Source organism: Chenopodium quinoa, unplaced genomic scaffold, assembly GCF_001683475.1.
Source record: "Chenopodium quinoa cultivar QQ74 unplaced genomic scaffold, ASM168347v1, whole genome shotgun sequence".
NCBI lineage: Eukaryota > Viridiplantae > Streptophyta > Magnoliopsida > Caryophyllales > Amaranthaceae > Chenopodium > Chenopodium quinoa.
Genome location: NW_018743669.1, coordinates 633,775 through 659,039, shown reverse-complemented (window position 1 = coordinate 659,039; position 25,265 = coordinate 633,775). Strand labels below are relative to the sequence as shown.

The following is a 25,265-nucleotide window of genomic DNA, read 5'->3' as shown; positions in this document are numbered from 1 at the left end:
TTTTAGAATACCCTAGGCTGAAACGCCTAGTTTTTTAGAATACTATAGGCTGAAACGCCTATTTTTTTCGAAACATCCTAGGCTATTCGAAAAAACTAGGCGTTTCAGCCTAGGGTATTCTAAAAAACTAGGCGTTTCACCTCAAACGCCCAGATTTTTCATACAACCACACGGTTGTTCACAAGAACTAGGCGTTTGAGCCCAGGATGTGCGAAAAATCTAGGCGTTTGCCGCAAATTCAAAAAAAATAAAATAAAAAACATTTTCTTCGTTGGCGATCGAATTTCCTTTGTCCTTACTTGTCATTACCGCGGCTGTGTAGATCGTGAAATCGGAGGTAAGGAGTTGGTGGTTAAAAGAGGAGGAGGTGGTGGTGGTGGTGGGGGTATAGTAGTATGATGAAGAGGGGGTAATTTTTTTGATAAAAAGGGTAAATTTGTAATTTTAGTTTATTTTGCGGGCGTTAGTTAGAGATTCGAGGGCGACGTGTAGCTTTCCACATTATTTATGGGTGAATTCCCACCATTTTATTACCTATGGAGGGTAGGTAATAAATGGATGGAAATGGAAATAGGGATAAAAATGACATTTTTGCCATTAATGAAAAAAATGAAATAATAATCTTAGTAAGGATATTTTTATAAAATTGTTATACATTCTCTATAAATTCCCACCAACTATTTAAACAAGATATTTTCATGTATTCCAATCAATTAAGAATAAATACAAATTAATCTCTGAAATATATAAAATTTGTTTATCACAACAATTTTGTAAATAAATAAACAACTTTTTCAATAAATATAGGCTTCCTCATCAATTATTTCCCAATCTTATTTTCACCTTTTTAATCCTCAAACTCCCGTTCTCACTATCCAAACGCCCCGTTATTTTCTTCTCATTCCCTGCTGATTTCCTTCTATTTCATTCTCTCTCTTCAGATTCTCCTATTTTCCAACTTTATTTTGCTCAATTTCTATAGATATTAATGCTTTTCTTATCATTTTTTGTTTGGGTGTAGGAACTGAGCTTAAAGTTTGCATCTTGGATGGAGTGGTTGTGGTTATCTACTGGTGCTCTTTCTAAATTGTGCTCGATCATCTCTGGTAAGGTTTTTGATTTTACGTTTTTGTAGTAGATCATTTCTAGGGTTCTTTGTTGAATTATAGGTGAGTGAGGATTTATGATTTGGATTTATACCGAGTAGTTTAATTGGACATAATTGTGAATTGGGTAAATTTTGAGTTTCATCATTTGAAATTTGGATTTTGTAAATTGATTTCTGTAGTTAATTTAGAAATTGAACAAGAGAGCGGTTGAGGCTTCAGATGAGCAACGTCTAATGCCTGACATCAGGACTGGAGACATTGTGCAAATCAAATTGTTTGGTTAGTAGTGGATGTGAATACTAAATTGTTCAATTGTTTGAGCATAAGATTACTTTGTGTCAATGTGTCTCATCTTTTACATGCTCCATTGCAGGCTGATGTTGATGGTAATGGAACATCATCACAGCCGCAATGCATATGAATAGAGTGGAGAAGGAGGAGTGGGAGACCATCTGTAAAAGGGCTTTGAATATTTTGACCAAGACAAGAGTGGGTAGCTTGCTCATGGCTTTTAAATATCTTGTCTGCTTTCAAAACATTTTCAACAGCTTTGTATCCTGACTCCTGATTAATGAACATTGCTTGCTTTGATTCTCACCATTGATTTCATGGGTGATGAGCAAGCCTCGAACAAGTATAACATGGGTGATGAGAAAACAATGCAGGAGATAATTGCTCAAGTTGACGCATATAATTTATCTTCTTGTCTCTGTCTCCTTATTTACCGTTAAGTAGATAATCGTAAAGCATAATCCTGCTAGCTGCTGTCTCATTATTCTTCAGCATAGCTTTTGTCAATTTGATAGTTGTGCTATCATTCATATCGAAGAGACTCAAAGCATGTTACTGGCAGAATTAAAACTGGACTAAATTACAATTCTTCTCTCCTGTGCATGATGTTAGAATTAACTATGAGGATTTCATAGCTATGATGAAGAAAGGCAATCCTGATTTGTGTTAAACAGATGGAGGAGATGATTCATAGGACAGTAACTGTATGATATGACTACTATGACTATCGTGTAAATGTTATCTACACCAGCCTAGAACGATTGCAAAGATTTTGTCAATATCCGATGCCTTGAAATAGAGTGGATCAAAAAGAAAGAAACGCTCAAAGCACGTGCTCAGCTGTAAGGTTTTGTATCTATACCCTCTTTGTCATTTATATCATTGGAACATTTGGTAGTTATTTTTTTTTTGGTTTTGCATCTATTTGTTCAAAGAAACATGTTCAGTTTGCAATAGCTTAACCTATGTTTTTCTTGCTTGTATCAAAGTATGTTGTATGTTTTATCTACTTCCTTTGTTAAATGTTATTTGCAACAAAAGGAAGCTGAGCATTATTTGCAACATTTCTAAATTTTTCCATTTTTAGTAAATTTCGTTTAATTATAATTACAAAACACATTTACATAAAACTTAACAAACTCAATTACATACTTAAAACATAATTAATTAAACTAATCTAATCTAATTTAACTCATCCTATCTTTATGAAATCATCATATTAATCCACATTCTTTCTTCATCTTCTCCATTATCTTTCTCTCTGTTTCTTCATTACCAATTTCTTCATCTTCTTCCTTTTCTCCATTATCTTTTTCTCTCCTCCTTCAAACCCTATTCTCATAAATTGAAGAAAAAGACCACCCAAAGTTGCTTCAATTCCTTTCGTGGGGGTGGCCGGGTGGGTTTGATTCCAAATGTGATGGTTCGTGTTGCTGTGGGTTTTGGGTTCAAGTTCAAGTTCTGGGATTCGTTGATTTGATTTTGGGTTCGCGGGTCGTTTATTTGTGGGTTGTGGTCCATGGGTTCATGGGTTCTAGGTTTTGGGTTCGTGGTTTCAGGGAGGGAGGGTGGGTGGGTGGATCTATGGTGGTTAAAATTGCTTCCACGAAGAAGAGGATTTCCCTAAGGGGTTGATATGGCCCTAATTTACACTCATTTTCTACTAGGGTGTCATTTTGTTGGGGGCATTCCGCCATTGTTGAAGAAGACGACGACGAGGAAGGCCGGTGGTGTTAGGGTTTCTCCTCTTGTCCTTTTCGGTGGTGGAAACGGTGGTGGAATGGGGAAGTCTTCGTGGTTGATCGGCGGGAAAACAGTGTACCGTTGTGGTGATTGGCGGATCGGTGGTTGTCGGAGAGGTGGCTGACTGGCTGTAGTTTTGGTTTTGGAGAGCTGGTCGTGGCTCGTGGTAGATAGCTGTAGTAATTTTTTTTTTTTTTTTTATTTTTTTTAGAAATGGGATTGATTTACAATTTTTGTCAATCAGACCGATTGACTGAGGTGCCCCCTGTCCTATTAGCTCCTATCTTTTTTAGTTACGATTATTTTCTTAACCTTTTTTTTTTTTGGTTAAAACCTTTCTTTTTATGATAGTGCCATAGTGGTTAAATATATTGTGAGGGCCGTTAATTCTCACATTAATGTATCATTATATGTTTTTGTTGATTTGATGAGGATTTATATGAAAAAATTAGGTGTTGTGTTGGAATTTAAATAGGACCTCTCTACATACTTGCACCCTGACAAATACTACGTATCTTGGAAGGATGAGTGGTTTATCCGTTTATGGTTTAACCAGAGAAAGGGTTTGTGACCAGTAAACTCACTGCATGAATCTTAGCTGGATCACATGCTGATTTTAATAATGTTCTATCGCAGAAACTATGTTGTCCAGTACATCATCAAGCTAAAAATTCCATTTGCAGCAGCACAGTTTGTCTCTCAGTCTAAAGGGAACTATGTGCGTCTCTGCATGCAGAAATTCAGCAGCCATGTGGTTGAAGCTTGGAGCATTTTTTAACCAGTGTACGAGGATAGTCACCAATTCAAGGTCTGCTTCTAATAAAATCCAAGAGTTTACAGGGTTAGTCACCAAGGTCTGCTTCTTGTAAACGCTTCTTAATATTTGCTTTCATGTCCTGTTATGCTCATCTATGAAGTAGAATAATTATCATGCTTGATTGGTGAATGAAAATTTCAGGATTTTGGAACCCAAATAGTAATATGTGATTAAACGTTGATAAGAATATCAATAAATTTAAGGAAAAATTGAAACTGATGTGCTCAAAATAATTCCACCTTTAAAAATCCCAAAATAATCCCACCTTTTACCCTTATCTTCTTAAAATAGGTCATGACCGACTTTGTAAGGATTATAACCGGTAGAAATGGGTAGCTTGCCATGTGTTAATTTATTATTGGTCTCATTATTATTATTATTATTATTATTACTACCTCCGTTTCGCATTATCTGCAACAAACTGACCTTACACAATTCCCAAGACAAAATTTCTTATGCAAAGATTAGTAAAGAGAGGGGCAAGTGATTAATTGGATGAGAGAGAAAGTTAACTCCACCAGCACCAACCCCACCACCACCAACACTCTCTCCGACACCAACCTAACACCACCAACATCCACCCAATGAAACCACGACCACCAACATCCACCCTATGAAACCACGACCACCAACATCTACCCTATGAAACCACGACCACCAACATCCAGCTTCGCCCGCAGCCACCGACTCCACCTCCACCTTCGCTGACCCCTGAACCTAACATGCGTCCTCCCCCAACACCCCTTCAACCTCGGCGATCCCCAACCCAACCTTGTAAACCACTACGAAACCACATACCCCGAAAACCTCAGCCCACACTCTCAAAACCATTGAACAACCCACCTTGAAACCGTCTCCCATCAAACCCAGAAAAACCCACCACCATAAAACCCACCCTTTTTCAAGAAAAAACCACCCAACAACTTGAAACTATGAAGACAGCTTTAAAAGTGGTAGTTTTTTTACCTTCAAATCGTCATTTAGGGGTTTATTTGGTCAAATTTGACCATGAATTCTCTAGGTCTAGAGATTTCATGGTCAAATTTGACCAAAAACACCTCAAGCTTCAGTGGTTTTGACCATAACATCGTCGACGATTTTGACTCGGGTTGACGTGGTGGCCGGAGAAGAGAGAGAGGAGTTTCGAATGCGAAACGGAGGTAGTATTTTTTTATTTTTTTATTTTTTAAAAAAAAAACTCTTTCATCTCCCTCTTCTTTTCCTTCCTTGTCAATGGCAGGCTGCCATTACAACCACCCACTCCAGGCAACACCCACCAACAATGCTTAAGCAATCTCATTAAACATCAACCCACAAAAAAAAAAAAAAATATATATATATATATATATATATATATATATATATATATATATATATATATCATAATTGCGTGTAACCGTAACATCGATCCATTTTGTTTGGGATTTTTCTGGTGGGTGGGTAAAGAGGAAACTTTGATCTTATCATCAACAACAATAACAAAAGCCCACAAACCCAGGCCACAAATCCCAATCAAATCACCTAATCAAATTAACAAACAACAACTCAATCAAAGCCTCAAATCCCACAAACTAAACGCCCCCAACAAAATTAAGGTTCCAACAACTTATCATATTTTATATATCTCAAATCGAAGAACACTTTAAAACCAAGAAATCGATAAGTTTACATTATCTCATGACCGCCTGAATAATCAATTAATCTGTTTATGTATGTATAATTTGTAAGTAGTGCTGTTTTGGGGTTGAATGTGATTATAATCTGTACGTAGTGCTGTTTTGTGTCGATGGACATAGGTTGGTGATAGGTGTGATGGGTGGGGTACTGGGTAACTGGCGGTGGTGGGTTGCCATGGAAGGAGGTTGTAAGGTAGGGTGGTGGATAGTGTGAGTATGGTGTATTCTAAGGTGGCAATGAAATGATAGTTGTGGAGAGGAGAGAGATGTAGGTTTTTTTTTTTATTTTTTTTATTTTTATTTATTTATATATATATTTTTAAATATAGAACCTATTAAACAAGTTTTAAGCCAAAAGGGTTGTTGATATCAAAGGTGGGATTATTTCTAGATTATTGAAAGGTGGGATTGTTTTGAGCACATCAGTAAAAGGTGGGATTATTAGTTTCAATTTTTCATAAATTTAAAGATGGTGAACTATTATAATTAATTGAGAATTGCAATAGAAAAACTATGAAATGGAAATGAGTAGGGGTGAGTATTTGTTTTAGTGTGCTGGCTAACTTTTTTGCCTATGAAAATATTCATTACAATTCTTTTGTTCTTCCCTGAAATGATGAAATTGCAGTATTCTCATCCTCTTAAGTGTGGGCGTGCACACTGGGCTAGGGATTGCCCGTCGAGTGGTGGTGGAAGGTATCCTTCACAATCTAAATTTTGTAGATTTGGTCTGCAGGGAGATCGTGATTATGACTGCTGGGGACTGTTATGGCAGTAGAGATTGTTTGGAGAATCAGAAATGGGTATCCGCCTGCTAGTGATCATTCTGGAAGCGATAGATATTTGGATCGATGTCCCTTAAATATGGCCGGGATAGAGATATGGAGGCGTTATGAGGTGGTGATGGGTATGCTGCTGGTGGACCAACTCCCTATGACAGAGAAAGCTTTAGATACCAGGCTCACCCTTATGATGCTCCGGGAGAAGCAAACAGAGTTGATATTGCTGTTGATTTTGCTCCTTTTCTAAATAGTTGCAGAAATGTTGGATATCGTCTCCTTTGCGTATTCGTATTCTGTCCAGAAAAAATTTAAAAGAGTATGGATAACTGTGGTGACCTTATTAGTTGACCTGTAGGAGTATCTATTGGGAGGAAATTATTTATATTCTGTATGTATGTTTTAGTTGAATGTAAGAATGGACAAGATGCACATAGATCAATGTTGGATATCCTCCCTTTTTGCCCCACACATTGCGCATATATATTATCAGTTAATAAACCCCTGGAACTCAAATTTTTAACCTTCACACTAAGTTCCATCCAGTCAAACTCATCATTGCAACTAGATGAGGTTGCCTTCTCACGCTCTCTCAATAAAGTCAGCATCTTGTAAGAGCGTATATCTCCCATCTTTCTTGTAATGCCACACCCACCTATCCTTCCTATCAAAGAGACTTAAAACCTTAATTTTACTAATGCAAATAGAAATACCTGTATACCTGTAATTTGTAACGATTTCAAAACTTATCTATGTGATTACTACATACACAGTTTCCACACTATGATGTAAATATTTTGGAATATAAATTAATGTTTGCAAAAGTTAATTTGGAATATAAATTATGCACGCGGAGGTTTGGATTAATGTTGACAAAAGTTAACATTTTTATGTTTGCAATAGGTGATTTGGAATTTGAATTATGCAAATTTGAAAAATTGTGATTTGTTACTGGTTGGAAGGTTGGACTTTAATGTCAATATCATGATTTAATGCTAGGAAAAATACTTTTTAATAATTCCAATTTTGATCGATTTATTTGATATACAGTATAATCTTTGAGCATATTGCCATATTTTATTGAACCAAAGATTGAAAGAATCGTACTAATACATACTCAACCCAAATAAAAATGTCCATTATTCAAACTGAGTTGTTCCTATGTAAATTTGTTTTCATTACTATTATTATTATTTAGATATCAATAATATAATTTATAATAATATTGTTTTAAAACGCGGCCTTCTTAGTTGATTAGACCGGTGTTACGGGCCTATCTTAGGCGTGTAGTGTAGTTAAGCTGCACATTAAGGTCTATTTAGCTAAGCTTAACAATCCATCGCATCCAAAGGAAAAGCCTTGAACCTATATACTTGTATGTATAATGAGCCCATTTTAGGCTGATTTACACAGCAGCTTTGAGGGATTAGTGGCTGATCAATTTGCCCTAAGTAATCAATGGCTATTAACACCTAATCATGGCTGCCCAACTCCTCCTCTCTCCTTTCCCTTTTTACGTACAAAACAAGGCTGGCTTTCATCGGTTTTCTTCATCTTTTTCGTGGGTTTCAAAGGCAAATCTAAGGGGGAAATTAAAGCCTAATTTGCTGCTTAAATCGTGCCCAAGTTCCTCCTCTTTCGAATTGTCAAAACCGAACAACTTTGAGTTAATCATGACTTTGGTCACGCTTCTAGAGGTAATCAGATTTACTCCCTTGGGTTTTGGGGTTGGATTGATTAGGGTAGGTTATATTTGTGATTTTCGTTGCAAAATTTTGCATGGTTAAATAGATGAGTTTTATTCATGTAATGAATATCACAACCTAGTTGTTTTGTGAAGATTTCATTAGGATTATGCCTTACTTGACTTAGTATGGGTTAATTAGGTATAAGTTTGTTTTTGGGCGGGGGAAAGTGAAATCCACAGCACCTTAAGCATGAGTTTAAGGTGCTATCACCAAATTAATTTTAATGGCCTAAAGCCAAGTATAGGAGTTGCTGCCTTCCATTGTGAAATGTGTGTCGTTAGAGAGTTTTTAAGATGTGTTTTGCCTAATTTCTAAGCTCAAATGCATGATTAACATGACCTATTATATTTTTAGAGTGTGTACTATAATGAGCTAAGCTTAGTTCATTTCATGTCTAAGGTGGGGTTTGGGTGATTTGTTGTGATTGGTGCTGTTGTATATTAGTGTAGGGGCTGCTTTAAATATGATATTATTTGGTGATTTGTTGTGATTATTGGTGCTGTTGTATATTAGTGTAGGGGCTGCTTTAAAAATATGATTTTGTTTGGGCATGTTTTCTCTTGAATTTTAACTCCGTTAGGGTTTCATATGATGCCTATTGTATTTTTGTATGTGCCCTAATTTTTATTTCACATTTGAAGCATGTTTGGTTGGGTTTTATAATGATTTTTGGACTAATATGTTGTTATCCCGTACGTTTTGGTTGTTTTATGAAATGGTAATTTGGAATTTTGGTTAACATAATTGAATAAATTTATGGATTTTTTATTGTAAGTATTATATATTGGTTGAAATTATACTTTTAATAAGTGATGTGTGAGATTTTGAGTACTCCGTATTATAAACCCCTAAAGTGAAATACTTGAATGTGTGTTTGAATTTGGGTGAGTAGTTGTAAACTTGTAATTGTATTATCGACGTCATAATGTTTTTGAAAAGGATAATACCGTATTTAGCATTTCTTCGCCAAGAGTTGTGAATGTATGCAGTTCATTGTTTTAATCCATTAATTATATTCCCAAACTCAGACGATACCCTTTTGTGGTTTATTAAGTTGAAATGTGTTTTAATTTGAAATGGAGTTTTAATTATATTTTATAAATATATGGTTTTCTTATGTAGTTTAAATTGAGTGTAAGACCATTTGAGGCTTCTCTGCAGAATTCTGAGGGAAATATGATATTGAATTTTAATTGATTTTGAATTGTGTGTGGGGCCATAGTTGGGTGTGAGGTAGAGTTGCTTCATGATGGTTAATGAACATGGTAACTTTATTAACTACGAGTCTTAGGTAGCTCAACTTTCCGGGGGTATGTAAGACCTTATAGACATTGACCTATAACCGGGAGTTGGCCAATCTTAGTCGTGGTCTTCTACGAGTTGACTGGGGGTTCGTCCTAACAAACCTTAGGAGGTGGTCTGCGAGTTCACTGGCGTTCCCTCCACGCCATTTCTACTTTTTTGAATATTTTGAGTTTGAAATATTGAATATATGAAATAATTACTTATTTTGAAGTTTAAAAAAAATTATGATTGAAATAAAGGTGTTTTAACATCGATTTTCAATTTTAAGTTGATTACTTCGTATGAAATATTTCACAGTTTGTATCGTTAGATGATTTTAAGTGATATCATTTGAGTTTTCAAGTTGTTTGTGCTATGGTTTCTTTTTATTAATTTAACTTTGAAAGCTTTTATTTCTAATTTAAGGAAGAACTCCTAGTTGCTCTCCACTGATTGTGGAAGTTATTGTAATTTGTAGATTCATTTATTTAAACATTGTGACAATGGGTTGGGAATTGAGAGTCAAAGACCCAACTTTGGCTTGTATGCTTTAGTTGTTAGTTGATTGTTTAAGTGCTTTGAATTTGGTTTTAGTATGATTTCAGTTTGGCGGATAAGGGTTGTTCTATCCTGGTTTTTGAATGTAATTGATTTGCCTAAATTTATGTTCATTTGTTAATTTTTTTTTCACCTTATAGTTTGCTTGCTCTTTAGGTTAAACAACTTATTAATTTGGATGTTTGAATGACTTAACCTTTAGATCTAGGTTAAGCTTGATTTTGTCGATCGAAGTTAAGTGGCCTCCTATCTAAATGAACGGGGTGTTACATTATTAGTTTGCCAATTAATTTATTTTAAATTTAATCATCTAGCAAAAAACTGGGTAGTAACATTTTAAGGCTTGAAACAAAGGATTGATACTCATCTATTAATCCAATACTAATTTCCAAAGCATAAAACGAAGTAATATATAATTTTCTTCAACTTATTCTATGATAATTTGTTTCCTCAAAAAAAAAAAAAAAAACCATCTAAAGTTAGAATTAAAAATTTAAAGCTAATTATTAAATCCAATTTTTGTTTCTTATTAATTGGAGCTGAGATATATACGAAGTACTCCGTAGTATATAAGAAGTCAAACAAACTGTAGTAATGCAATGAGATGAAAGCCGTGATGCTACAACACAGGCCAACAGCAGCTACTGCGACTATCAGACCCTGAACAATGCCAAATCATGAAATCCAGTGGTTGTTCCAAATGCAAACAAATGGTAAGGGCAAAAGATCATAGAAAATTTGAGCAAATAATGTATTTCTGTGGCGAAAATGATAAAGTCAGAGGCTGCATCCTTAACAAATAGTCAAATGTATTGAGCTATCTTATACACCTGGTTTAAGACACAAAAACAAAGATGATTGCTTATAATTCATCAGGACATAACAAAAGATTGATTAAAATCAACTTTACGCACAAAAGAAGAGCAACCAAGTTAAAACAGACAGAAATAAGAATATGTAGTGGATACATAATGTATTCTGAAGATGAGGAGCAGGAATCAAGCATTATGAGACGTAGTGATTATGGATGCATACTTCCAATCTGAGCTGAGCATTTGCCTTTGTTTTAAGATGGAGGGGAGTAACCTTCTGATTTCTTTTGAGAAGAGAAGCAAGAAACGCAATAGTTAGAAGCTAAGCTAATGCAGCCCCTACTGCCTTGAAATTAAATAGAGAAGCCTATTTGTCAGTTTAACACCTCCTTGAACTAACCTCTTTGGGGACATGATTGAAGATGTTGAATTGTTAAAGTAATTTGTATAGCATTCACAAAGCAAATGCAAATTACATGTAGAACAAATAGATCAAAGAAACGAATTTTTTTAACAAGATTTCCCTAGCTATATTCCATAAGAGCCTTTTATACTTTAACATGACCTTTAATTTCCACAATTATCCAAAATGAGAAAGCATCATATGCAGATTTCCATGTGGAACATACCGAACAAATGCAACTTATTCAAGTAATAAACATTAAAGATAATTGAAAATAAAATAAAACACTTACTAATCAACTTAAACTTTTCCCGGTTCTTCTTCTTTCCCTCAGCGAGCCTTTTCATCTGAGAACTTTTAGCCTCTCTCAAAAACATACCGAATACAAATCGAATGGTTTTTTCGGTTATGCCAGAACTGTTCAATCTATTTTTGAGAGATTCCATAAAACAACCATTGTGATCATCATTCCTAATTTGAGAAAAACTAAAAAAGATTGGTGCTTGCATTTTACCCAACAGTCGAGACGAGAGTAGAGGACTAGAAGAATGCAAAGACTGCCGAATTATAGCATCCAGAAAATCAAAATCAAAATTTTAGCAAATGCGATGACAAACCTGAAAATTCTCAAGCAAATACAAACCTAACTTCAAACAACGAGTTGAAACTGAGCTTGAAAATTACATAATGATAAATTGAATTTCACTTTTCACTCTAAATTTCTTACAGTACTCTTCAAAAATTCTTACAGTAATCTTCCAATTTGATTGGGCAGGAGAGAGAAAAGACCGCTGATTTAGGGCGGACCTCTATTAGCCCTAATAGGGAGCATCCCATCCCATCCTACATTAAGTCTATAAGCCCAAGTTAAAAGCCCAAAAATTTGAACCCATTCCAAATATCCATATTTCATAGGTGACAAAGTCCTACTTCTCTTATACTCCTACTACGAACTATACTTAAATATATATATATATATATATATATATATATATATATATATATATATATATATATATATATATATATATCAGTGGCGATTCCAGGAATTGCTCGTTATGAGTTCGGACTCTCCAAACTAATATAGCGATATCAAATGTCATAATTAAAATAAATTTTGCATTTGTTAATTCGGGTGTGCACAATACATGTCAATTACAACAACAACCAAAAAGTTAAACTAAATTACAATTGAACTCGACTTTATACGAATTTTGCAATTTTAACACAAGTCCTTTCAAAAATACTTTAAGTTTTTCATATCCAAACTGTAAAACACAATGATAGAATATATATACGTATTAACATTCTACTTTCTACTTCACGGATTTTGAATTCACAGTTTCACAATTCACATCATTTATCCAATTATCAATTTACTCCAACTAATTAACAATTGTACAAATCCATCAAGCATTCACAACTTCAGTTAGTGGATAATTAACAATATAAATAACAATTTTTTGAGTTTAATTAACAATTTTAAACTTAAAAAAAATAAAAGCTGAAAAAAAAAAAAGTGCAAGGTTAGTGGGTTCCGCACATTCTCTCGTGAAAATAAATGCATAGTTTAATAATTAACCCTTGTTTTGATTCATTTTCTGTAAAAAAAAATGAAGAAGTGCGGTTAGTGGGTTTGGAACCCATACCTTTCCTCTAGAAGGTGAAGCGCTAACCAGTAGTCCGCGCATTGTCTAACATATATTCTGGCATAGTTTAATATTTATCCCTTGTTTTGATTATTTTTGTAAAAAAAAAAAAAAACCTATTAGTTTTTTTTCGTGGAATCGCCACTGATATATATATATACTATCCTAATGTAGTGCTTATTTATGCTCATGCTCATTTTTGTAACAAAATTACTTAATGTAAAATACATACATTTTTTTTTGTTGTTTAAAGAGTCACAAAGCCGAGTGATGAGAATCGTTCCCAGGATCACCTGGAATCGAGAGGGGAGCTCTAACCACTTGAGTTATCTCTCACTCTCATGTAAAATACATACATTAATACATATATGGAAAAATTGCAAATAATATTACAACCTTTGACTCGTTCTTTTTTAATAATACAACATTTTGATTATACATTAATATTACAACATTTGGAGGTGTTTATTTTAACAGGAAAAAACCAGTTGGTAACATGTGACATGTTGTTGTTTTATTGGTTTTGTAAATTTAATTTGATTTTTAAAAAAATATTAATATTTTAAATTTTTAAAATATATAAAATAATAATAATCATAAAAAAAAAAAAAAAACCCTAGCCTCCTATTCTCTCTTCTTTCTCCTAAACCTAGTCTCCATTGTCAATTTTAAAGGGGCTTCCATCGGATTTCACCGGTGGAAAACTCCAATCTTTATTTTCTTTTAAGCCTTTTGTTTTAGGTTACAATAATGTCTCCCTCGAAAGAAAGGGTTTATCTCCTTCGAAAGACAAGGTTTTTTCGATCTCCTTCGAAAGACAAGGTTTTTGTCTCCGGTTGTACGGGGCTACTATTGATTGTGGCTCGGATTTGGGTTAAGGAATCAGCACAAGAATTGACTTTCTCACAAAATTGCGAAGCGACAACGGATCCACTCAAAAAGTTGTATGAGACAACGAATCGAGACACTAGTAGAAAAATGTACATTTGCGTCGCCATATTTGCGTCACTCATTCTAAGGAGCGAAGCAAATGTTTATTTTTACCATCCTTTTAAGTTATTTGCATCGCATGTTATTCAAAAAGCGACGCAAAACTCAAGTGCATTTCAGCTTTCTCTCATTTGCGTTGCTCTTATTTATTAAAGCGACGCAATTAATAAACTTATTTGCGTCAATCATTTGTTAACAAGCGACGCAAATAAGTGATTAAGTAAATTGCGTCACGCTTTTACTACATGAGCGACGCATATGAGCTGTGTACAATATCATAAACAAGGTTATTTGCGTCGCTTTTTTATAATAAAGTGACGCAAATAACTCTTTTGGCTTTAGGTTTTCTGCGTTTTTTTACCTTCGCCTACATTCACTAATCAAAAAGAAAAAAAACAAGAGTTCTTCAATTCCAGTGAATTTCTACAGCAAAACACCCACAAATTCGTCTCTGAAACCCAACAAATTAGGCCAAAAAACTGCGATTCCCCAGCAAATTTAACATCTAAATTAAAATTGCAGTCAAGTTGAAGCAAATCCGAGCAATTTCGAGCAAAAATTTAGACCAAAAACCCCAAGAAATTCGAACCCTTAAACCCAGAAAAATTGATTGTTTCCGACCAAAAATTCCCCATTTCGAGCAAAAAATCAACTCAAACGCGTTTCGGAATGATAGGTTTGATCCTCAGTCGTATGTTCAGTCCAAATGCTCTCTTAATGAGAAGGTAATTTGATTTTTGTGCTTAATTTGTGTTTAAGTTCTTTAATTTTGTTCTTAATTTGTGTTCATTTTTGTTGAAATTAAAATTTCGAGTTTGTCAGAAATTGTGATTTTCTTGTTTTTATTTATTGTTGATTATTTGAAATTTACAGCAAAACACCCACAAATTCGTCTCTGAAATCCAACAAATTAGACCAAAAAACTGTGATTCCCCAGCAAATTTAACATCTAAATTAAAATTGCAGTCAAGTTGAAGCAAATTCGAGCAATTTCGAGCAAAAATTTAGACCAAAAACCCCAAGAAATTCGAACCCTTAAACCCAGAAAAATTGATTGTTTCCGACCAAAAATCCCCCATTTCGAGCAAAAAATCAACTCAAACGCGTTTCGGAATGATAGGTTTGATCCTCAGTCGTATGTTCAGTCCAAATGCTCTTTTAATGAGAAGGTAATTTGATTTTGTGCTTAATTTGTGTTTAAGTTCTTTAATTTTGTTCTTAATTTGTGTTCATTTCTGTTGAAATTAAAATTTCGAGTTTGTCAGAAATTGTGATTTTCTTGTTTTTATTTATTGTTGATTATTTGAAATTAGAAGAAAGAGAGGAATTTTAATTTATTTTCAATTAATTTTTAGTTGATAATGAAGAATGAACAAATGATAGAATGATGATTGATGGATAGTCTAAATATAGGAGGAGTGCCGAATTGCCGAATTTAGTAGGCTTATTGCTGAGATTATTGGATGGGAAGGGGGGGGGGGGGCTTATCATCTCCTTCAACTTCTTTGTTTCTCCGGTAATCATAATTTGCTATTGTACATGCACACCAGTCTTTTTCTTTTTCTGTTACACTGCAGTCTTTTCATGTAATTTTATCCTGTTGGTAAAATATGTTAGGCAACTTCATTCATATAAAACTGTTGTATTCCTGCATGATTCTGTAACTCTGAACCCAACTTTACCACAAGCAAACAGTTATATTGTTGAAACTTTTCAATCAACACACTTTGTATATGTAGTTGTAGCCCTTGCGAGTTGCCACTTTAATCATTTTATAAAAATTCTTCATGCTGATTGCTGACATATATTTTACATCTGTTACTCATTGCAAGATCAGGCATCATGTATGTATTTCTTTTAAGGCTTTTCTGGTCTGATGCATGGGACTAGTCTTCCAAGGTTCTCATCACTTAATAATATTTGTTGTTTGATTGTTGTGGATTCTCAGGTGCCATTGCTGGCCCAATCAAACCCTAGCGGTGCAAAGAGACTACCGCCAGGGATAGTTGCTTCTAAGTCAGATCTCTATCTCCGTAGACTATGGGGTCTTCCTAGTGAGGTATGTGAACATACTATAACAAGTCTCTGAAATTTCTTCTCACATACACCTTACTTTTAAACTGTCTTCTGTTATGTAGAACCTCCTCTTTTAATCACTATCCTTGATACTTGTTGGACAAAAAGTCTTTACTCTGTTTCCCACATTACACTTTTCGGGTTAATAGGGGTCTGAGTAATGATGTAAAGGAAAAAAAAATAAGCAAGGGAACTGTAATTTTAAACATTTATTTATGTACTTTTAAGGTTTCTTGATAAATTGCATTATCAGCACAAAGACTGAGTTTTATTCATTTTGATAATAGAATTTTGAAGTTTGAATATAATACTGGTTCAAAATGGCTTCTGCAGGATCTGAAAACCAAGCCTAAGTATCTAGTGACCTTCACAGTTGGCTTAGATATGAAAGAAAATATTGACAAAGCAGTTAAAAAGGTTTCTTTCTAGCAATTTCAAGTCCTTTATTACTGCTAACATCATATTTGTATTAATTATATGCTCTTTTATCCTTGCACAGTTCTCAGACAACTTCACTATTCTGCTCTTCCATTACGATGGTAAGACGACTGAGTGGGATCAGTTTGAGTGGTCAAAACGTGCTATCCATGTCAGTGCTCGAAAACAGACGAAATGGTTAGTACTCTTGTTTTAAGGCAATTGGGTCAGATTAATTATCAATTTTATCATACTGATCCGTTCTTTCATTGTATGGTTAAAGGTGGTATGCAAAACAATTTCTACATCCTGACATTGTGGCACCATATGATTACATATTTATCTGGGACGAAGATTTGGGAGTGGATAATTTTGATTCTGAAAAGTTAGCACTCTTTCTGCATCATATCCTCTAATGTCTTGAGCTATTCAGTACAGAACTTTTGTCATTTATTTTTTGTTGAATTTTCAGATACGTTAATTTGGTTAAGAAACATGGTTTGGAAATTTCACAGCCTGGTGTGGATCCTAATAGTCCGTTTACATGGCAGATGACAAGGAAAAGACATGACAGTGAAGTTCACAAGTAATAACTACTAATGATGTATAATTTATGCCCAGTTATCTTCCTTTGCAACAGAAGCAGGATGATGAGTATAATGTCTATGATATTGAGATGTAATTTATTGGACAGGTTGTTAATATAATGTCGTCATTCCCAATTTTATGGGTAGGCCAAATTACAAAGGAGACTCTGCCGAAATTTACATTTGCATTATTCAATAATATTGCATTTTAATTTCAATTATATTAGCGTTAGCATATTACTTTATACCACTAGTAAGGAAAACAGGTACTACAAACATATACAAGGCAATTATTATAATTAAAAAAAAAATTCACCTCATTTGCGTCACTCATTAAACAAACAAGTGACGCAAATACAGCAATTTTGTATTGTCTACTCAGTCATTTGCGTCACTCCTATATAAACAAGTGACGCAAATAACAAATAAGAAGTTTATTAGAAGAGTCATTTGCGTCGCTCTTTTATAGAGGAGTGACGCAAATAACAAAAAAGAAGTTTATCAGAAGAGTCATTTGCGTCGCTCCTTTATAAAAGAGTGACGCAAATAAGAGTCATTTGCGTCGCTCCTTTATAAAGGAGCGACGCAAATGACTCTTATTTGCGTCGCGCCTAGGAGCGACGCAAATGACTTAAAAGTCATTTGCGTCGCGAGCAGTTGCGTCGCTCATAGAAGCGACGCAAATACACTATAAATGAGCGGCGCAAATGAGCCTTTTTCTACTAGTGAGAATATGCCAAATTGTTATATTTATGTATTTGGATTCTTAGCCCTTCCCCGATTAATTCTTGTTTGATTTTGTTAAATTCGTTTTCATTATCGTTCATTATCAATTGTAGATGTCGTATGGCTTATATTAATGAAATTTAGTGTCCTTTAGGACTTTTTTCAAAAAAAAATAAATAAAAAAAATAATAATAATAATCATATAACTAATATATAAAGCTAAACTTTTAGTCAGGCGACGAGATAGCGACACTTGGCGTTCCAATTCATGACCATTATCTCTTTACCAACATATCAAGGACTAAGGTCTATAACGCCGAGCCTCAAACCAAGAATAAAATAATAATTCTCAACCTTTTAATCTCATACATTAATCAAATAACCATTCACAAACTAATAGATAATATCTCAACAATTGCAAAGGTTCCCAAATATTATAACATGATGAACTCAATTCAATCATAGAATATCTCAAAGCTTATAGGGCTAATATTAGTATCCAAAATTAATTAATTCTTAACCCAAGATTATATTAGTAACTCTAAAACCTCAAAAACAATACTACTCCCCATATCAACAACATTAAAACCCTAAAATAATAACACAATCAATATAATCAATAATACAACAATATAATATACGGTAATTAAATCATATATCACGACATATTAACAAATATATATACAAAACTTGATCATACAAATCCTAAAATTTACACATAACAATACAAAATATAAAACAAACATCTCCATAAAAAGTCTAGTGTGATTACATACAATAATAATACAAGCATCTCCAGATAGGCCTGTTCACATTTACTAAACTGAGCTGAACTGAACTGAATATTTTATGAGAGAAGAAAATTAGGAGCTAAACTAAACTGATTGAAGCTGAACTGAACAGAAATTAAGTAAATATGAACATGCCCTAAATCTGCATGATTACCTTTCACCGACTCACAATAAAATTGTGATATATAGAAGGGACTAAGGGCTTGTTCACATTTACTTAATTTCAGTTCAGTTCAGTTCAGTTCAGCTCCAATCAGTTTAGTTCAGTTCAGTTCAGTCCAGCTCTTAATTTTCCTCTCTCATAAAATATTCATTTCAGCTCAATTTAGTTCAGTTCAGCTCCAATTAGTTCAGTTCAGCTCAATTCAGTAAATGTGAACAGGCCCTAAATAGCTCGGCAACAATACCATTCACGGTTTGCAATCAACATATAGATCAATGTGATGGTGGAGAATTGGAGATTATAGAATAAACCAAAAACATCAAAAAAAAAAAAAATCAAATTTGGGTTTGGTTAATGAACCCCACACACAAGAATAGGAAAACGGCTGCGACTGCTTTATTATTATTATTATTATTTTTATATATACTAGTATATATAAAATATCTTTTTGTGAGTTTAAAATAGTTTATAAAGTTTAAAATAGTTTATAATTGTAGAGTCCTATTTAAACAAAATAGGGTTTTAAAACTTTCCGAACTCTAAAATAAAAATATGATTTTAGGAAAGTTATTTAATAAATAAAAATAAACTATTTTTTTTATAAAATATATTTTATTAAATTATAAAATATTTTGGTATTACAAAAATGGCGAGTATTTTAATGCAAATGGGATGAACATCTATTAACTATAACTAAAACAAAACATGCTGACATTATTAAGGGATATATGTCAACTTTTTATGAAATTTTTTCCCGCCAAAACTATTTTTGACATCATCATTTTTATTTTCTCTATTTTTTTCCTCCTAATTTGTAATTCTTTCAAAATTAATTAAAGAGAGATTATGATTACATTTTTTCAAATAAAGAATATTGACAATTATTTTCATCAAATAATATCTAATTAAACCGTGCAACGCACGGGACTAAACTAGTTTTGGGACTAAAATTAGGGATGGAGGCAGTGCAACCTTTGGACGGTCCGTAAAAAACAAGTCAAGATTATGATTATTTCTGAATAATACAACCTTTGTAGAGTTTTCGCTTTAAACAATATATTTTACTTGCTACCTTTATAATCAGTTAAAATTTATTTTATTTTTTATAAATTCGTTTTATAGTTTAGTTAACTCTTAATTAAAACTTTAATTATGGTTAACAATTAAAACAATTAACAATTAATATAATTTTTTCGAAAAAAAAAAATCCACAACACCCATATCCTTCACCGGCCCACTGCCGCCACCTCCTTCCCAACGCCGGCGCTCCCAAACCCCCTTCCCCGACGCCGTTGCTGACCCCCTCCCCCAATCTCGCGTAGCTCATCCCCTCTTCCCTCTTCCCCCTAACCACCAACGACGATTCTCCCCCAAATCTCCCTTCCTCCGACCACAAAATCACCCATCCCCAACCTTAGAAAACCTTAATCGGACCTCGCCAGAGTTTCGATTAGGGTTTTCGAAGGTGGGGAAAGGGTTTTAGGAGGTTTTGTGGTCTTAGAAAGGTTCTATGCGATTGTTTTAGGTAGAGGAAGAGGATTATGGGGAGGGCTGGTAGCTAGGTGGGCGGCGCGGACATGGGGGGTCGGCTCCGGAGCTGGGGGAGGGGGAACTAGGCGCGGCCAGCGCCGGAGAGTGGGAAATGGGGTGGCAGCGGTGGTTGGTGGGTAAGGATTGTTTGCTTTTCAAAAAAATAAAAATAATAATAATTTAAATGGCAATCGGTTGGGATGTGTACTAACTAGGCTCACGTTTATTAAATTAAATCATTTTCCGCCAAAGTAATACTTTGTGAAAAAACATCATACAAACTAAGACTTTATTACTTAATTAGTTACCAATTAAGTCTTTCCATATTTATTTTCCATCCTTGAGTTTAAAACAATAGTTTAATGGAGGCTGTGCACACTTAAAGATTAAGACCTATTTTGGGTGGTGGATTATTCAAATCTACAATTTGGTGGTGACGTTATAATATGGTATCTCTTTCCTCAAAGAATCTAATTATTTGAATATATAATTCTATAAATGTGTTTAAGCTGTTTGTGTATAAGTTATTAAAACAAAATGTATTTTTCCATAGTAAAGAAACATTTCTATGTTTATGGGGTGAAATTGTACTTAGTTTTATCGACTTTGCTATTTCCTTCTTGCATGTGTTTCTTTAATTTCAAGTTTATGTGACTCAATGTGAGAGTGCGGTCCCTGAAGTTAACTAGTTTTATTAAATTATTAGTGATTATGTAGTGGATTTGAGACACTTATCTAAAGCTTAGTATTTGGATTCAGAATAAATTTGGTTAAGGCCCTGTTTGGTGGTAACGTTTGAGGTAGCGGTTTTAGTAGCGGTAAGCGATAGAGGTAGCGTTTAGGTAGCTTTTCTCAAACGCTAAAAATAGTAGCGTTTAGAAGTAGCGGGTAGCGTTTGACAAATTTTTATTAATTTTAAAACAATATTTATATGAATTTTGATATATTTTGGTATTGCAACCGCTACTTTTGCCAAACACTCATACTATCAACCGTTACTTTAACAGCTAACCTCTACCCACTACTAATTGACCACTACTCGCTACCTTAACAGCTACCAGCTACCGCTACTTTTGCCAAACAAGACCTAAGTAGTGATGTAAATAGCATGAGCCATGAGGCAATGACACTCCTAATTTTCTATTTTGTAATATCTCATCAATTCGATCTCTTAGGAAAAAATTTCAAAAATGATACTCGTACAACCTTTAAGCATTCCGCCAAAAACAAGTCAAGTTTTTTTATTATTTCTAAATAATACAACCTTTTAAGGTATCCTCTTAAACAAGTCATAATCGGTTATTAACCTGATTAACAAGTTATATACTTATATGGAACATGTATCATTATTTTATTGGTTTACAATTTAATTTACTTTTTTGTATCGATCTTGCTAACGAGCGCCCCGGGGCGTTAGTTAAGGATAAATTATATTGGTTGAAATGGTATTAAGTTAGGAATTCATGACAAAATCACGCGTCGTTTAGTGTAATTAATGTTAATTTTACACTAATATTTGCACTTTAATTCTCTTATCTAACGCCCCGGGGGCGCTCATTAGTTTAAAAAAAATCAATAAAATAAGAGAAAAATATAATCATAACCAAACACCAAAAGGGATTGGAAAAAAAAAAAAGTAAACGAACAACATATTTAATAAATTCCATGTAGATAGAAACATATAAAAATGATCATCATTAAGCATTTAAATTAAATATGAAATTGAACTCATATTGATTTTAGATTTGTATTGTTAGTTTCTATATATGTAGAGAGTAGAGACAATGTATGTAAATTTACCTTATGTATTTGATAGAGGAGAAATTGAGTCACCCAAGTTTGTTGCGATTGTGAACAAAATTTTTTTGTTTGTTTAATTTGACAGAGTTGATTATGACAGTGAACAAAAGTTTGGTAGGATTTTTTTAACCCACGTTTAAGTTCTTGGCAGGTTTTTTTTTTTTTTTTTTTTTTTTTTTTCTTTTAAATAAATATTTTTCATAAGTATTTTATAAAGGGTATTTTTAGAAAGGGAAAATTCCCAACCAAAAAAGGTTGTTCCTTTTAAAGAGTAACTTAGATAAAAACATAGTTATAACAAACATAAAAGATGGAGAGAGCAAATGAGGTTCTAAATTTGAGGTCGGGCGAGTCTGAAATGGTTTCAGAAATCGTGGTTAACCCACACGAGCCCCAAGTTGGACCCAGTTTCTATGAAGATTTTGCCCTTAGAGGCATCCGAGTCGACCGAGTTCAACCCGGGTTCATCTTCTGCACCTTCAAGGTCCCTCCTCGCCTAATTGTAAGCTTCCCATCAAATTACTATCATTCATCTCATTCTTTTCTGTATAATTTTTAAGTGATTGGATTTGGTTATAATTAATTGATTATACAAATGGGTGTCAGTTATAATTATACCTTATTGGGATTTTTGTATTATAATCTAACAAAAAAGTGCTAATTTGTGCTTAAATTAACCCAGATTATTTGTAATCAGATGGGTATTGATCTCTTAACTCTATTGGTTTCAAATATTTTCACTTTATGGTTGTATTTCAATTAACAACTCTGTTGTAATTTTTCACAATTTGGGGTTTGAAAAAATGCTTTAGAAATAATGGTGTTAATTTTGTAGTGGATAGATTAGTAATTTATGATTATAATAACTTGCAATGGTGAGGAAAATGTGGGTCTTTCTGAAAAATTTACTCTAAGCTTGAAAGGAATTAAGTTGGGGGCATTTGGACCTCCTTAGACTAGCTCATAGCAGGATCGGAACCGGTCGGTTTGTGGTATATTGTATTAAGGTTGTAGTGAATCTTACTTGGTGAGCTTTGATTAAATGATGATACTCTGATAGTGATATGGTGTCTTCACTTTTGGTGCCAAAGAAAATAGTTTTTAGGGCTGTTTCTGTTTTCAATCGACTTTGATGATGGCGCCAAATGTTAATTCTTATAATTATGATAGTGGTGATTGGTGCTTCCATTCTTATTAGCTTGTTAAATTTTTGATTTTCTGGAATACATGGAAATGTAGGAAGCCTGTTGATCATAAAGGGTTTTCCTAGTAGCTGCTTTAGCAAATGTTTTCTATAACTAGTTAAGAATTAGAGGCTATGTTTGACCTTTTGCTATAATTTGCTACTTGTATGTTTGAATGTTAGTGTGTGTATATATATCAATACATTGATCTATAAGGTTGAGAGTCATTATTCAACTGTGAAGGTTATCAAATTTTGTCTCTCATGCCTTTTTTCAGCACTCACATTTATGAAAAAGAATGATTCGTTCCTAGCTGAGTGAAGTATCATCAGTAGATTAATATTGGGCAACATTAAGGCTGTAACAGGCCATCTGCTTAGAAATTAGTATTGATACTGAAATGGTATGTGTCAGGCATTACGGAGTAATATGTTTGATTTTGTGGTTAGGCATTGTTTGCCTTCTTTCAGTATATGATGTCTAAGGTTGTTAACTAGCTATGGGTTGTTGCCGAGGATAAAAAATGTAGAAAGATGAGTATGAACTTCAATAAACATTTGGGACAACTATGAAACATAAACTTTTTCTCGCTGATTACTGTGTTTAATTTAATTTAATTCTTACAAGTGTTGCCTTGCTTGTCATGTCAGGTTCTTGGCGGTTTGCTACCTTAGGTTTTTCTATTATTTTGTCATGTGAAACTTCAAGAATTTGATTAAAGCCTAAAAGAACTCTCTTCTAGCATGACTTGTGCAGAGTTATGCTCTTTATTCATTGGATTCAGAATTCTTTCATGCTCCATGCTTAGATACCTTTCATTGGATGTATGAGTTTCCATAGATGTCAGCTCTTATTTAGTTCTTAACATAACTTATTGCAGGACCGAACAGGGAACCTGGCTGGTGGTGCAATAGCCAATCTCATTGACATAGTTGGTAATGCATTAATCTATCGACTTGGTCAGCCTATGAATGTATCGGTCGATATGTCCATCTCATATCTGTCAAATGCAAAGCTTGATGTAAGTAAGCATTGTTTTGCAATAATATGGAGTTTGCATGTTTATATTTTTAGTTTGGTGGTGACTGCTTGATGGATCTAGGAGCAAACCTATTGATCTGAAAATGATGGAGTGAATTCTTTAAGATTGAAATTGAATTCCCGTCCATATTAATTACCTAAAGCTGCCGAAGCTTGAATCTGAAGTTGGGATGTGGAGTTTGTTTCTTGAGTTCTTATATCTCAACTAATTAGTCGCCTTATCTTTAATGTTCTTCTTTATAGGCACATATTTAACATGTTTGGTCTAAATATTAGCAGGATGAGCTGGAGATTACATCAAAACTTCTAGGGAAAATTGGATCTGTTTCTGGAACTTCTGTAATCATCAAGAATAAGGTGTCTGGAGAAATTATTGCTGAAGGACGACATTCGTTGTTTAGCAGACTGAAGAGTAAAATCTGATACCAATCCCATGACTTTTACTATTCTTGTACTTGAATGACTATTGTATTAATTCCGATGCTTAACTATTGCATTGGATCTCACCTGTTCACTGATCCTAGTGATGTTGTGTTTATTATGATGTGTGTAAATAAGGAGTCACAGATAAATAAAAGTTAGGAACTACAACTTTAAAAGAATTTTACTTTTTTCATGCTTTTGTTTTAAGTGCTCATTAGTTTGTACAAAGAACTTAGATTCTAATGGATTTTTTAAACATTTGCAAAATTTTAATGCAATGAGTAAGTTTAGGGTTTGAGCTTGATTGATGATGTTAATGAACACAACTCATTAATTTCTCTCAGACCTCACCCCCCCCCCCCCCCACTCTCTCTCTCTTGCTGGGGCTTGGGCATGCAAGGAGATACAGAAGTTTATGAACGCAGCTTGCATACATATGGAATTCAGGATCTCTAGTGTACAAATTGGTGTTATCTAATCCTCCCCCACCCCTCTCCCCTCTTCCTTTGCGTGAATTACGTTTTGGGAACGTGTAGTGGTGTGGTGGAACTCTTTTGGATTAATTAGTAATTAGGTGTGTTTCGTGTATTAGAAATGCTCCATGAATTAGGCAACACTTGTATAAACATTATAGATCGGAGAATATTTGAGTTAAGATAGCTGATTCT

General features: G+C 33.9%; 2 protein-coding genes and 1 long non-coding RNA gene across 11 annotated transcripts; all 3 read left to right on the top strand.

Moving 5' to 3' along the window:
- Positions 1 to 768: 768 nt before the first annotated feature.
- Positions 769 to 6,944, top strand: LOC110683410. Of its 8 annotated transcripts, none has more exons than XR_002503607.1 (6): positions 787 to 1,106; positions 1,289 to 1,388; positions 1,483 to 1,602; positions 2,075 to 2,247; positions 3,780 to 3,997; positions 6,265 to 6,944. It is a non-coding gene; the product is annotated as an uncharacterized LOC110683410 (long non-coding RNA). The 8 variants fall into 8 exon arrangements; XR_002503605.1 differs by having other exon boundaries at positions 788 to 1,106; positions 1,483 to 1,598; XR_002503610.1 differs by having other exon boundaries at positions 769 to 1,106; positions 1,483 to 2,242.
- Positions 6,945 to 14,368: 7,424 nt separating this feature from the next.
- On the top strand, positions 14,369 to 17,162 carry LOC110683307 (the record flags this gene model as incomplete). Its single annotated transcript, XM_021859654.1, has 6 exons — positions 14,369 to 14,584; positions 15,808 to 15,918; positions 16,269 to 16,352; positions 16,435 to 16,550; positions 16,636 to 16,737; positions 16,825 to 17,162. Coding segments are annotated over 6 exons (747 nt in total), but the record flags the coding sequence as incomplete, so codon positions are not given.
- A 5,060-nt stretch (positions 17,163 to 22,222) lies between these two features.
- LOC110683409 (acyl-coenzyme A thioesterase 13-like) lies at positions 22,223 to 24,796 on the top strand. 2 transcript variants are annotated; one of them, XM_021859771.1, is made up of 3 exons: positions 22,223 to 22,451; positions 24,014 to 24,154; positions 24,454 to 24,796. In XM_021859771.1, the coding sequence occupies exons 1-3, from the start codon at positions 22,260 to 22,262 to the stop codon at positions 24,595 to 24,597; spliced, it is 477 nt and encodes a 158-aa protein (XP_021715463.1). In that variant the 5' UTR covers positions 22,223 to 22,259; the 3' UTR covers positions 24,598 to 24,796. The 2 variants fall into 2 exon arrangements, with proteins under 2 accessions (XP_021715463.1, XP_021715462.1); XM_021859770.1 differs by having other exon boundaries at positions 24,451 to 24,796.
- Positions 24,797 to 25,265: the final 469 nt, after the last annotated feature.